This window comes from Hemiscyllium ocellatum (genome assembly GCF_020745735.1).
Source record: "Hemiscyllium ocellatum isolate sHemOce1 chromosome 27 unlocalized genomic scaffold, sHemOce1.pat.X.cur. SUPER_27_unloc_12, whole genome shotgun sequence".
Classification (NCBI taxonomy): domain Eukaryota; kingdom Metazoa; phylum Chordata; class Chondrichthyes; order Orectolobiformes; family Hemiscylliidae; genus Hemiscyllium; species Hemiscyllium ocellatum.
The window spans coordinates 588,203-603,367 of NW_026867479.1; the positions used below are offsets into that span (position 1 = coordinate 588,203).

The 15,165-nt window shown below is 46.7% G+C and overlaps 1 protein-coding gene across 1 annotated transcript in view; it reads right to left on the bottom strand.

Moving 5' to 3' along the window:
- Positions 1 to 3,714: 3,714 nt before the first annotated feature.
- LOC132807283 (zinc finger protein 850-like) overlaps positions 3,715 to 15,165 on the bottom strand; it is a 51,331-nt gene continuing 39,880 nt past the window's right edge. The window contains exon 4 of the mRNA XM_060821554.1: positions 3,715 to 5,306. Coding sequence (XP_060677537.1) covers positions 4,286 to 5,306 — 1,021 coding nt within the window. The 3' untranslated portion in view covers positions 3,715 to 4,285. The remainder of the gene's footprint in view (positions 5,307 to 15,165) is intronic.

Consider the following 15,165-nt stretch of genomic DNA (forward strand, 5'->3'; position numbering starts at 1 on the left):
AATGAATCTACATTTCGAAGAGACGTTCCCCTTTTTATAAGTAGAGACAATAGTTGTGAATTCTGTCTGTGTCCCAATGTTGAGTCAGACTGACATTTTTCTTAGAAAAGCCCTGCACTTAAATTACATTCTTGAGAAGGTAATTTATAGATTAGAGTGTAGGTTAGGGAGGATTGGCCGTGCTAAGTTACCCATAGTGACCAGGGATGTACAGGTTAGGGTGGATTGGCCATGGGAAATACGGAGTAAGGGGTGGGTATGGATGGGATACTGTTCAGAGGGCCAGAGTGAAATAGATGGGCTGAATGGCCTGCTTCCACGTTGTCGGATTTCGAGACCCTCCCCACAAAGGGGCATTTTATCTGCAACTATCTTGTTCAGCCCCTTTCAGAATTCTACTGGTTTCAATAGAGGTATACAGCACAGAAACAGACACTTCGGTCCAATTCGTCCATGCCGACCAGGATTCCAAACTAAACCAGTCCCACTTGCCTACATTTGGCTCATATCCCTTTAAACCTTTCTATTCATCTACCCATCCAAATGCTGTTTCAATGTTGTCACTGTACCTGCATCTACCACATCCTCAGTAAGTTCATTCCACATGCAAATCACCCTTTTTCAAAATGTTGCCCCTCTGCTTCCTTTTAAATCTCTCTCCTTACATTTAAAAAATAATGCCCTCCTAGTTTTGAGTTCCCCTACGCTAAGCAAGAGCCATTTTCTACTCACCTTACCTCCACTCCTCATGATTTTATCAATCTCACTGAGGTCACCCCCCAACCTCCCGTGCTCCAGTGAATCAGGTCCCAGCCTCTCCTTATAACTCAAACCCTCCAGTCCTTACAACATCCTGGTAAATCTTTATTAAACTCTCTCTCATAGTATTCTTCCTCATACAGGGCCACTAGAACTGTACTCAGTACTCTGAAAGTGGCCTCACCAACATCCTGTACAACCTCAACGTGATGTCCCAACCCCTATACTCAGTGGTGTGAACAATGAAGGCAATGTTGCGAAATGCCGCCTTAACCACCTTGTCTACCAGTGACACAACTTCCAAAGAATTATGTACCTGAACACACCGCCCGTCTGTCTGTTCTATAACACGACTCATGGCTCGTCCATTAACTGTACAACCCCTTGCTTTTATTCAGCCTCTCTCTCTCACACACAGACAGACACACACACTCCTCAATGCTCTCTCTCACTCGCAGCCTCATACTCCATCACTCTCACTTTCCCAAGCATGCACACACATGCATTCTCATGCACAAACTCACATGCAGACACACACACACACTACTCTTTGGGGTGAAATTGTATTGGCAGAATTATATTTGCAGATACATTCAATTTTGTTCAAAAAGCACACAATCTGCAGGCAGTCAATGCATCAAATATTTTACAAATTCCGACTTTGGAAACAGAACCGGTCTGATTCAAGGTTGGAATACTGACAGACTCAAATCTCACACCTTTAATGCATTGTCTGAGCGGAGATTTTTTTTTAATAAAATTTTATGTCATCTCAAGAACATTGTTACATATTAATGAACCAAAGCCCACACCCATTCTAAGAGATGAAGACTATCTAAGTTTGTTCAATATATTCTATCAGTTGCATGACAGTGATCTTTCGATATAAGTTCTGTGTCTAATGATGCTGTTCCATGAGGCTTGTGTGTTGATGAGGTAAGATGGTACAGATGAGGCAATGTAGAATTACAGATCACCGAGGAAGTACTTAAAGAGAGAGTTAAGAAGTGCAAAGAGAGGACACGAACAGTCTTCAGCAAATGGAATAAAAGGAGAACCCGAAAGCTTTCTATAGGTATGTGAGGAATAAAAGGATGATTAGGGTAGGAATAGGGCCAGTCAAAGACAGAAGTGGGAAGTGGAGTGTGGACCCTGTAGAGATCGGAGAGGTGCTAAATGAACATTTCTCATCGGTGTTCACTCAGGAAAAGAACGAGGTACAAGATATTAGACTCGAAAGGATCGAGGCTAGTTACACACAGGTGTTATCAATTCAAGAAGGAGTGAAAGTAGACAAGTCCCCTGGGCTGGATGGGATTTATCCGAGGATTCTCTGGGAAGCTGGGGAGGAGATAGCAGAGCCTTTGGCTTTGATATTTGAGTCGTCATTGTCTACGGGTTTAGAACCTGAGGACTGGAGGATTGCAAATGTTGTGCCCTTATTCAGGAGGGCAGCAGGTAAGATGACCCTGGTAATTATAGATCAGTGAACCTTACTTCTATTGTAGGAAAGATTTTAGAAAGGATTATAAGAGATAAGATTTATAATCATCTGGCAAGCAACGATTTGATTTCAGATTGTCAACATGATTTCGTCAAAGGCAGGTCGTGTCTCACAAACCTCATTGAGTTTTTTTTAAGAAGGTGACCAAGCATTTGGATGAGGGTAGGGCAGTTGACGTGGTATACTTGGACTTCAGTAAAGCCTTTGATAAGGTTCTACATGGGATGCTGATGGAGAAAGTACAGAGGCATGGAATTGAGGGTGATTTAGCAGTTTCGATTAGAAACTGGAAGAAGGCAGCGAGTGGTGGTTGATGGTAAATATTCAGTCTGGAGTCCAGTTACTAGTGGTGTTCCACAAGGATGTTTTGGGACCACTGCTGTTTGTCATTTTTATAACTGACTGAGACACAGGCATAGGTGGATGGATTAGTAAATTTGCAGATGACACTAAAGTCAGTGGCGTACTGGACAGTTTGGAAGAATGTTACAGGTTGCAGGGGGATTTGGATAAACTGCAGAATTGGGTTGAGAGGTGGCAAATGGAGTTCAATGCAGCTAAATGTGAGGTGATGCACTTCAGGAAGAATAACAGGATGGCAGAGTAGTTGGGCAATGGAAAGATTCTTGGTAGTGTGGATGTGCAGAGGGATCTAGGAGTCCATGTGCATAAATCCCTGAACATTGCAACCCAGGTGGATAGTGCTGTTAAGAAGGCATATGGTGTGTTAGGTTTCATTGGTAGAGGGACTGAGTTTCAGAACCGCAGTATCATGCTGGTGCGGCCACACTTGGAATATTGTGTACAGTTCTAGTTGCCCCATTTCAGAAAGAATGTGGAAGCATTGGAAAAGGTGCAGAGGAGATTTACCAGGATGTTGCCTGGTCTGGAAGGAAGGTCTTATGAGGAAAGGCTGAGAGACTTGGGTCTTTTCTCATTGGAAAGAAGACGGCTAAGGGGGGATTTGGTAGAGACATAAAAGATGATCAGAGGATTAGATAGAGTGGACAGAGAAAGACTTTTTCCTAGGATGATGACGTCAGCTTGTACGAGAGGGCATAACTACAAATTGAGGGGTGATAGCTTTAAGACAGATGTCAGAGGCAAGTTCTTTACACGGAGAGTGGTAAGGGAGTGGAATGCCCTACCGGCTAAGGTAGTCAACTCAGCCACATTAGGGAGATTTAAACAATCCTTAGGTAAGTGCATGGTTGATTTTGGGATAGTGTAGGGAGACAAGCTGAGAATAGTTCGCAGGTCGGCGCAACATCGAGGGCCGAAGGGCCTGTGATGCGCTGGATTGTTCTATGTTCTAAGCTTAGTGCAGGAGGCTGAAAGAAATGACAGCTTTAAAACAAAAAACCTCTTGGAGCTCAAAGCTTTCAATGAGAGTCTGAGCCCAGTGGTAAGTTCAGGTAACCTTTATTGCAACCCAACTTTGTTACAGATTCAGATCCCCCCAGCAAAAAAGCAGAGAAAAAGTAGTTGCTTTTTGAACAGCTCAAGGTGAAAGTGCACACACCACACCTCCCCTGTCCCTACCCACCCACCACTGCCTTTACTATTGGCCAGCACCAAGTTGTCCCTTTGTAATTGGATCCTTGGTACAGCCGTAACCCTGAGGAAGTATTGCCTCACTCAGCAATTTCAACTCATACCCTGTCTCCAAGTAAGTTTCTCCCCGCTCCTTTGCCAGTGGGGGGAGGGCAGTGTAGAGTCAACCAGACTGCTGTGGGTCTGGAGTCATGTGTAGGCCAAACCGGGTAAAGGATGCAGCTGGAATGACTGAGTGAATCCTCTCCCACAATGGCGGTTCCCTTCCCTAACAAGGGAGAGAGTAAATCAGATGGGGGCTTTCCCCCCTGCACCACCCCTCCCTGAAACAGTCTCATTGTTAGATTCCAAACTCCACATTTCTGACCGAATACCAATTCTGCCATCTGTCGTGGGGGGATTCAAACCCGGGAATCTCCGGAACTGGGTTGATAGTCCAATCGATAATGGGACTCGGCCGTAACTCCTTCAATCCCCCTGCAACGGCACGTGAACTCGCTGGTGGCTCCGCAGTTGGGAGGAGCGGGTGAAGCCCTTCCCGCACTGAGAGCAGGTGTACGGTCTCTCCCCGGTGTGGATCCGCTGATGCTTCATCATGGAGGAGATGTCGGTAAAGGCCTTCCCGCACTCGGGGCAGCTGAAGGGTCTCTCCCCCGTGTGGATCCGCTGGTGTCTCCGCAGGTGGGAGGAGCGGGTGAAGCCCTTCCCGCACTGAGGGCAGGTGTACGGTCTCTCCCCTGTGTGGACACGCTGGTGGGTCAGCAGGGTGGAGGAATCGCAAAAGGCCTTCCCACAGTCGGGGCAGCTGAAAGGCCTCTCCCCCGTGTGGATCCGCTGGTGGGTCAGCAGGGAGGAGGAATACCTGAAGCCCTTCCCACAGTGAGGGCAAGTGTACGGTCTCTCCCCTGTGTGGACACGCTGATGGATCAGTAGGTGGGAGGATGTGCTGAAGGCCTTCCCGCACTGAGAGCAGGTAAAGGGCCTCTCCCCAGTATGGATCCGCTGATGCTTCATCAGGGAGGAGATGTCGGTAAAGGCCTTCCCGCACTCGGGGCAGGTAAAGGGTCTCTCCCCGGTGTGGATCCGCAAGGCAGAGACGCGGGTAAAGGCCTTCCCACACTCGGGGCAGCTGAAGGGACTCTCCCCTGTGTGGACGCGCCGATGGCTCCGCAGGGCGGAGGAATACCTGAAGGCCTTCCCACACTCGGAGCAGCTGAACGGCCTTTCCCCTGTGTGGAAACGCCGGTGGGTCCGCAGCGTGGAGGAATACCTGAAGGCCTTCCCACACTCAGGGCAGGTGAACGGCCTCTCTCCTGTGTGGACATGCTGGTGGCTCAGCAGGGTGGAGGAAGTGCTGAAGGCCTTCCCGCACTCTGGGCAGCTGAAGGGCCTTTCCCCCGTGTGGCCCCGTTGGTGGGCCAGCAGGTGGGAGGAATGTCTGAAGGCCTTCCCGCAGTCAGTGCAGGGGAATGGCCTCTCCCCGGTGTGACTGCGCCGATGAGTCTCCAGGGCAGACAGGAAACGGAAGCCTTTCCCACAGTCGCCACACTTCCACGGTTCCTCCACAGGACGGGATTCCTCAGGTTTCTCCATGGCTACAGCTTCAACTGTACAGGAACACGTGTAGAGCCCCTCCCTGCCGTGAAATCCCCTTCCCAGGCCTTATAACTGTTTCAGGCTCCAAGCACACAATGTGCTGTAACAGTGAGGTCTCCTGTCCAGTCCCACTGATGCTGAAAACGTCCTCAAACTGGAACCAAAAAGCGTTGATTCCTCTCACAGGAATCACAGTCAAAAATCGTTGCTGTCCCGATGGATTGAGTGACTGTCAGACATTGACATCAAAGTGAGGACTGCAGACACTGGAGAGTCAGTCGAAAAATGTGGCGCTGGAAAAGTACAGCAGGTCAGGCAGCATCCGAGGAGCAGGAGAGTCAATGTTTCAGGTATAAGCCCTTCATCCATTGATTTTGAAACTTCAGTCTTCAGATTTTCAAATACTCTGCAAAAAGAGATTACAAAAGTCATCACTATCAGTGCTGGGTAGAACTTCAGAACAAGCAACTCTATTTTCTGTGGAATATTCTTTTGTTGTTCCACAAAATTGAAAGCACCATCCCACTCTCCTTTCCCCTCTGTTCTCACTCCGCTCTAACTCATTCTCCTGAAGGTGCTGATTCAGGGTCTTACAGGGGCAGAAAAGCAAAAACATCAAGACTGACATCTCTCTGAATTTTGGATACCTCCACCTGAAAGTTAGTATCTTTCACAACACTGGGATCCTGCTGAGAGTGAGCAGGTCTGATTTCGGGAAGCAAAAAGATAGTGTCAATTCAGGGTGAACCTGCAATGCAGCTTCTTGAGGAAGGACCAGACACAAAATGGTTAATGACCCCGAGAAGGTGGGAGCAAAATGAGACATCAAGGCATTAACACCAATACACTTCAGTCAAACTCTTCTGCTTCCAGTGAAGAGAAAGGGAGGACTTCAGGGCTCTTCAGGGCTCACGCCTGAAACGTTGATTCTCCTGGTGTTGAATGCTGCCTGACCTGCTATGTTTTTCCAGCAGCGCCCTGAGTAAACTCTGGTTTCCAGCATCTGCAGTCCTCCCTTTTGTCTAGGTCGAACCCTCTACCTGTCTACACCTATGCCCACTTCACCACCCAGCACACCCTTTATCTACATCACCCCCTACACCCATCCCCAATCCTGAAGAAGGGTTACACCCGAAACATTGACTTCTCCACCTCCTGGTACTGCCTGGCTTGCTGTGTTCTTCCAACTTCCTGCCTGTCTATTTTACCAATTAAGACACAGACCTGGAGCGACGTTTCCAGAGTCTGTCCCCACCCCGACACACTCCCTTTCCTTTTAGTTGCTGCAAGTCAACAACTGAACCCCAGAATGAAAATTAAATTGAAAAGGTGGCAAGAGAAGAGAGTGCCGTACTCACAAATAATGGACAGAGGAATTTGCAGTCTGGGATAAAGCTCAACCTTCATTCAGACACTAGCAGCAACTTCGGAACCTCACGGTCCAACTTCCGCATTCAGACAATGGGGTGACCCTGATTAGCAGGAGGACCAACGTCCTTCCGGTCCTCCAGAGGTTCCTATTGGGCAATCAAGAAAAGGTCCCGCCCTTTTTAAACGCACAGTGACGAGCATGCCCAAATGTTTGCTGACACCGACAAATATGTGCACTGCGTTGCTGACACCGGCAAACATGCGCAGTATGCTCTTTGGGATTTTGAGTGTCCAAATGGCAACAGGGAAAAAAGCGGGAGAGCCACAATTCCACCCACCACCCCCCGCCGTATTTCGACATTTTATTGCTTGCGTATTTTGTCTGACTCCTCAACTTTTGTATGTCTTTTCCTCATTTTGGGAGAGAGTGTGCCCCAGTGAGCTGTCTGTGGGAAGTTACACAGATGAAGAAATATTACACTGTTCGCAGCAGGGGGTGACTGTACACGTTTCCTGAGTGTGATCACAGTTTCAATTGTTCATCAGAAACTGGGAGCTAAAAGGACACCAGAACTGAGGAGAAGCCTGGGGACTGTGGGAAGGGATTCCATTCCCTGTCGGCACTGGAGATTCATCAGCTCAGTCGCAATGCGGAAAGGCAGTTCTTCAAAACATTATTACAACATTATTTCCCATTGACAAAAACAGATTCACGCTGCCTGAACTTACACAAGTGCCCTGTCATCACATCTTTAATCATAGCTTTGAACATTTTCCCTATGACATATGTTAAGGTAAATGGTCTGCAGTTTCCTGTTCTCGGTCTGCCGTTTTGAAGAAAGGAGTTTTCCAATCTAAAGAAACCTCCCCTGAAACTAATGAGGTTTGTAAAATTAAAACCAATGCATTAACTATTTCACTAGCTAGTTTTTCTTGAAGGTTCTAGAATGAAATACTTTGGCCAACTGGGACTTGTGAACTCATAGTTCCAACAGTTTACTCAACACTACTTCCCTGATAATTGTAATTGTCTTCAGTTCCTCCTTCCCTTTCAATTCCTGATTTCCATCTAGTTCCAGGGTGTTACTTGTATCCTCGCTAGACAGATTCAAGCTCTTTTCAATTCTCTGACCATCTCTTTATCCTCTGTTATTGAATCTCCACACTCATTTTTTTTGATGAACCAACACTTACTTTGTTAACTTTTTTAAAGAAAAGCTGACAAAACTTTCCTTCCTGTTTTTATATTTTTGGCTAACTTTCTACCTCTAATTGCTGTGCTCCTGCCTCCATTATTTCTGATGTTTGCCCCAGCTCTTAACTCTCGCATCAACCTGACTGCATATTGTATGGAACTGACCTTGGTTAAGTGTTGCAAAACACTCAAGGGCAAATTTTTCATCTCCAGAAAGTCTTAGACTGAACACGATAACATTCACTTTGAAATATTGTTCTTCCAAACTTTACCAAGCACATCTTCCAGATTCAAAATCCCACAATGACACCCAGTTTTGTTATGATTTTTAATTTTGAAGAGAAATTTGAATATCCAGTGATTAACTGGAAGGACTGTTCACGAGGTTTTCACATTTTTAAACAAAAACAAATCAACTGGATTAAATTAGCAGAATAGCATGTATGGCTTTAAATCTAGTTTTCTTTTGTGTGACGGAGCAGATCTACACCAGATGAGGATCTAATACCTGGATTTAGGCTATTGTCAGGAGCTTTTATTAACCACAAAATGGCATCTCAATATAAAGTAATAGAACAATATGGCTTCAGGCTGCAAATTAACACGGTGTTTAAAATGGCTAAAAGCTGCATTTCTGCATTCCTGAGCTAACTGAATTACAGATTAAGCAAACAGTGCCTTCTTCATAGTATGGATCTAATTAAGCTAGATAGGACATTATTGACCACCCTAGCTAACCTTGAAGCACAAGTATGAGGAGATAATGCATGTGAAACTACATTGTTTCCCAGGAAATATCATTGGGTTAACCTGTTGTCCATTATATAATTTTGTTACATTTTATTGGATTTACTCTGTACTTACAGCTGTACTGTCTCTGAAGAAACATATAAAGATTGCTTTTTGTTCCAAGTTAATCACGCAGTTTCTCCAAGGTACACAGAATCTTTTAATATCTGTGTTGCTGGACAAATCTTTGCCCGGCCGTTACTAATTAAAGTGTGAAACCTTGCTGAAGCAGACCATACTCCTAGTGTTCATTTAACTGATCTCGGAACTGAGACACCCCTCCCGGGGATTGAGATCTTCAACTCTCACTGTGCTTTTGGTGAGAGCCATGATTACAGAGACTTGTGGGAACGTAGAGGATTTTTAACCCCCATGGGGCAGACTAATAGTAATGCCGTTTTGTCCAATCAATCTAGCAGCTATCAAGATGTTCAGCTCACGCTGAGGCAATGGATACAGTCTCCAAAGGAATGAGCAGATAAATACTGCTGCCAAGCAGGCAGCCTTACACCCCAAAACCCGGATAGAGACAATATGGAGATAGGAATGCCAGGCCTGGGTATGGGACTGAAATCACAGGGGAGGCCCCCTGCTGAAGACCACAAACTATGGCCTCAAATAGGGTACTCCCTCGATACTCAAAGCGAAATGTGGGTGATCCCTGATGGACTGGTTTGTGTTCCTTCTTTGCTGCAGCCTTTTTCAATTGATTATGTGCTTTAATGTACATACTTGGGCAAGGAGGGAATGGTTAATACTGTATTACAAACCTGATGTCACCCAGATTTCCAGAAAGCAGCGAGGAAAAGAGCTGAAGCATATTTAATTTGTAAACAAACAGGATGCATGCTGTAAGAGGGATGCCCTGAGGTTGTTAAACACCTCCCTGCCTGGTAGGCCGTTTTCCGCTATCTACAACTTGCTTTTATAGAATCACCTCGCGTACATTGTTATGAATATTGTCTAATAAGAGTAGATGTATTCAGTAGATAAATCAAAACCATCCCAATGGCTGAAACAGCTGACAGAAATATTTGCATCAGTTAACCAAAACTCTTCAAAGTTTACATTCACGGGTACGCCAAGCCTCAGCATTAGGACTGGGGCATATTGGAGCTGAGATGGAAAGGCCCGTTCCTAGTCCTGCTGGTTCCCCGTTCAGCAGGCAAGGTCATGGGGAGGCCGCATGGACACACACAGCACAATGCAAACCAGCGCCACCTCCTGGAGGAACACCAGAAGACCCCGTCAGAGACACATCTTCAGCCTTCATCCGTGAATGGCTCAGTCTCATCATTCTGCCTTTCACTGTACTCTTCCTTATCTTTCTTTCACTAACTATGTTTGATTGGGCCTGATAACCTCTAGTAAACAGAAATTACAGTTTAATACTTTTTTGTACAGGACATACCTTTATGCAGAAAAGGACAACCTCTCCAGCTGCTGGGTTTGTGCCCATATTCCCACTCACTCCAAGGGAGGGATCCCCCTGAGATCCATATCTTTTAATGAATCTGACCCTGCTGAATGGGGGCTGCATCAGGGTCATTCTGCTGCTGTCACAACTTCTCACATCCGTCTGGTTTCATAAGAGGGTGAGCACCTCAAACTCTGACAGGGATAATACCCATCTCCGCTGGCAATCAGTGGGATATACAATGGATACATTCAAGGGTTGGTTCCAGCCTCAATACGATCACTCCTGTGATGTTTGGGCACCCGGTGCGAAGTGGGGAGGACAGGTCACAGTACCTCCTCGTGGGTCTGCTCCTGGGCCTGGCCAAACTGGCCATAAACAGCTCCAGGCAGCAGGCTGTGGAGGGGGTCATTAGGGCCGACTGCCTGCCCCTCCTCTGTGGGTATGACAGAGCCGGGATGTCTCTGGAGAAGGAGCACGCGGTGCCCACCAATAACTTAGGACTGTTCAGAGAGAGGTGGGCACCGCAGGGAGTGGAGTGTATTATTTTCCCCTCCAACTCTATTTTGATTTGATCGCTGCCCTCCCCCTCACTATTTGATCATGCAGCATTGCCCTCTGAGAGGGGCACTGCTTGTCACTGGCCACTCAGGTGTTTCCTTTCTTCCTGGTGGTGGAAATTGAATAAAGATTTGTGCACTTGTTGTCTTTCACTGTGTCTCACACCTGCACACACAACATGGGTGTAGGGGAAAATATAAGCACTCCTGCAGTTAGGCAGTAGTGTGGGGGTAGAGAAGAGAAAAAAAATACAACCCCTCCCGTACACTACCCTCCCTGTTCCTCACCAATCTCACTGCCATGACTCCACCTCTAGGAAGTATTTGCATGAAGAGTAAGCATCCCTCAGGATGGCTGGCTGGTTTCAGTAAGTATCTACACTTCCTACTCTTTAACTGCTTCCCAGCCCACTGCAGACAAGATCATACTTAACCTCAGGGTTCCCAACAAGACCACCATCAATTCCCCATTTCCCACCTTTTGGATTGGAACCCAATGCAATCATTTGTTGCCCTTCAATGGCACTGATTTCATTTGTGGCCATACGGCCTCCCCCTGGCTGCCTACCTCCTGGACTGGCAGCTGGGATTTAGGTTACGGTGTCCTTTTCCTTTACCACTCCCTCACTTTGTCTTTTGAGACTTCCAAACCACAAATCAAGAGAGCGCTCACAACTTTTCAGCACCTTTTCTCTACCTTCTCCCCTCCCTCTGCTACCCTCCACCTTGAGGTTGAGGGTTAGTGAATTGCTACCACTCTGGAAGAGATTGCCAATGCCACATCTTCAGCCTTTGATCTGCTCAATGCAGGGATGGTCTCTGTCTGCACCATTACTCTCCAAAGTCACATGGCCCTCGATTCCCTGTTAGCCGAGAAAGGAGGCACTTGTGCCCTGGTCGGCTCTGACTGCTGTACCTACATCCCTGACTCCAGTGACAACATTACTAACATTGCCGCCCACATTGGCAAGGCGCCCTCCATGACACTACTCCCCGTTGGGACCTTTGGACATGGATGGGTGGCTGGCTTGGCTCTTGGGCTTCCGCTCTCTTCCAGGGTCTTGTGCTTCTCATTGCTGGTTTTGTTCGGCGAGCACATGGCATTATTTTCCAGAAACAGTGCTGTGCCCATTTCAGCTGCCTTCTGATGCCAAATATCCCAGCATCTTTCCAACTTGTGCCGCTTCTCATTTCTGACATTTCCACACCAATGGATGGTTTCATTGACACTCTCTCTCCTGATCCTGGTGACCTGGACTATGACAGTTACCTTGGCGACTCTAAACCCCCATCGCCAACAAGCCCCACTGGGTCCGCTACATCCCTCCTTTTGCCGGTTCCTCTGAACTGACCTCCTGATTTGGTGAAAGGAAAGAAGGGAGGCATTGTGGGAGAATTATTATTTTCTGGTCAGCCATTTTGTCACATATTAAAAACCTGGAAACCACTTTCAATCTCACTTAGTGCCTGCTTGCCAAAGCTTATGTTTCCCAGGCTAAGATTGTGTTTCCCAGGCTCAGCAGAGACATTCGGCCTTGCAGCTGTACTGCTACCTGATAAAATTCTTTCCTTCCATGGGAATATTCTTCTCTTTGCAAGGACCTATTGTATACTTATCAGATTCTAACCAAAACTGTCCAGACACTACGTGACTGGGCAAAGTGCCTCAGTTTGCTCAATATCCTGCAATTAACAGATTGCTAATTGTTAAATGATTATGACTTATATAATCACACAACTTTCTTTGTCGTTGGAGTGACTTGTAATTATTGGGTTGACTTGGCTCTCCCTGTGAGCTCCCGAGTAAACAGTCAATAACTCAAGGTTTGTGTGTCATGATTACTTATCCAATACTTATTGGACTACTACGAGCAAGTCACCCACAGCATAATCCCCTTCCATCCCCAAATTGGATCAAGAGGCCATCCTTTTTTGCCAGACAAGTAAATGTCTCAAGCTCAGGAAACAAAGCCTGTCAAACATTAATAGACACAGAACCTTTTCCAGAGTCTGTCCCTTCACCTCGATTGACTTCCTTTTTCCTCAGCTCCTACAAACCAACAGCTGAACCCAAGGATGTGAAAAGAAATGGGAAAGGGGGCGAGAAAAGAGAGTGCGGTATTCCCAGATGTTAAACAGAGGAAGGAAGTTGCAATCTGGAATAAAGCTCAACCTTCATTCAGAGAGAGAGAGTGTAGCAGCAGCTTCAGAAGCTCATGATCAAAACCATCCGCATTGAGACAATAGGAGGGCTCTGATTGGCAGTAGGACCAGGCTCCTTCCGGTCCTTCAGGGTTTCCCAAAGGTTCGTCTCCCCGTCCATCAGAGCGATGAGGGGCGGGGCCCAAGTCGATTTCACACATGCGCACGATCAGCACTGCTCACTGCCGATAGAACGGTTTACTGATCGCATGGGATTGTGGGTGTTACATCAGCCATTAAAGAGATGAGATCAAGCATTCCATATGCCTTCTTAACCGTCCCTTTTCGTGTGTTGGTAATGTATACGTCAGGAACTAATCTTTAATCGATATTAGATTGATACACTGAGTGAAACACTGCAGGCATTCAACTCTAAACACTATTTCCAATTCGGTGTCAGTGCAGCACTCTTTATTTGTCCTCACATCAGGACAGAATCAAAGCCCGATATCTGTTCCACCTGAACCTCGATTTTTGTTTAGTTTGCGGGTTCCAAATCTCTGTTTCAATCATTTATTAAAAGTTACTCATGGTACATGTGCATCGCTGGCTGGCCAGCATTTCGTTCCCCTTGAGAAGGTGGTGGTGACCCGCCTTCTTCAACTGCTGTGATCCATAATGGTACGGTGACCCACAATGTCCTTTGGGTGGGAATTCCAAGATATAGACCCAGGGACACTGAAGGAACAGCAATATGTTTCCAAGTCAAGATGGTGAGTGGATTGGAGGGGTATTTACAAGAGGTTGTGTTCCCAAGTATCTGTTGCCCTGGTCCTTCTAAATGGAAGTGGTTGTTGGTTTGGAAGATATTTCTAAGTATATTTTGTGAATTTCCGTGGTACATCTTGTACACCGTACACATTCCTGCTTCTTAACAGTGGGCAGAGGGAATGGATGTATGTGGAGATGGTGCCAATCAAGAAGGCGACTTTGACCTGGATGATATCAAGCTTTTTGAATGTTGTTGAAGCTACACCCATCCAAGCTGGTGGGAGAGTATTCCATTACACTGTTGACTTGTGCCTTGTAGAAGATGGACAGGGTTTGGGGAGTCAGAAGGTGAGTCACTTCCACAGTATTCCTGATCTGTTGCCTGCTCATGTTGCCATTGTGTCTGTGATTAGTCTATTTGAGTTTCTGGTCGATGGTAAACCCCAATGACGTTGAGAGTGGGGTGTTTAGTGACAGTAACACTGTTGAATATCACGGGGCAGTGGTCAGATTATCTCTTTTGGGGATGAGTCATTGTTTGGCATTGGAATGGCATACATGTTACTTGCCATTCATCAGCCCATTGGATATTGTTAAGATCTTGTTGCATTTCAAACTGAACTGCTTCAGTTTGTGAGGAGTTGTGAACTGTGCTGAACATTGTGCAATTATTGGCGAAAATCTCCACCTCTGACCTTATGATGGAGGAAGGTCATTGATGAAGATGGTTGAGCCTAAGACACTACCCTATGGATTCTTGCAGAGTTGTCCTGGAACTGAGATGACTGACCTCCAACAACCAAAACCATCTCTCTATATGCCAGTATACCTTAACACTTAAGATACCTATGAGACAGCCCTCTTCTGTGAGCCTTCAGTGCAAGTTTTTCTGTTCCAGGAACAATCTGATAAGTGTTGACTGTCATTAACCTTTTTGATCTTGGTCACACAGAGCGCCTCCTGTCCATTTCTCACCTGCCACCCACAGCACTCCCATCCATTCTCCTCTGCCACTCAAGCGCCCCTATCCATTATCCCTCACCACCCCTAGTGTCCCCTGTCCATTAGTCCACGCCACTCACAGTGCCCCCTGTCCATTCTCCCCTACCCTCACAGCCCCTCATCTATTCCACCCACTGCCCTCAGCGCTCACTGTCCATTGCTCCCGCCAACTGCAGCACCCCATCCATTCTTTTTCCAGCCCCAGCTTCTTGTCCATTCTCTCTCTTTCCTATGAACACCCTGTCCATTCTCTCTCATGCAACCCTCTGCATCCCTGTCGTTTCTTTCCCCATCCTCTGTCCCCTCCATCTATTCTCTCCCCACCATATGCCCCCCACTATTCTCTCTCAGCACACTCTCTGTCTCATGTCCATTCTCCCCCATTCTCTCTCCCTTCCCCCCAGGTTTCTCTCTCCTCAGTCTCTCTCCCCTTCCCCCATTCTCTCTCCCCTCTCCCCATTCTCTCTCCCCCACCCCCACATTCCTTTTCCCCTCCCCATTCTCT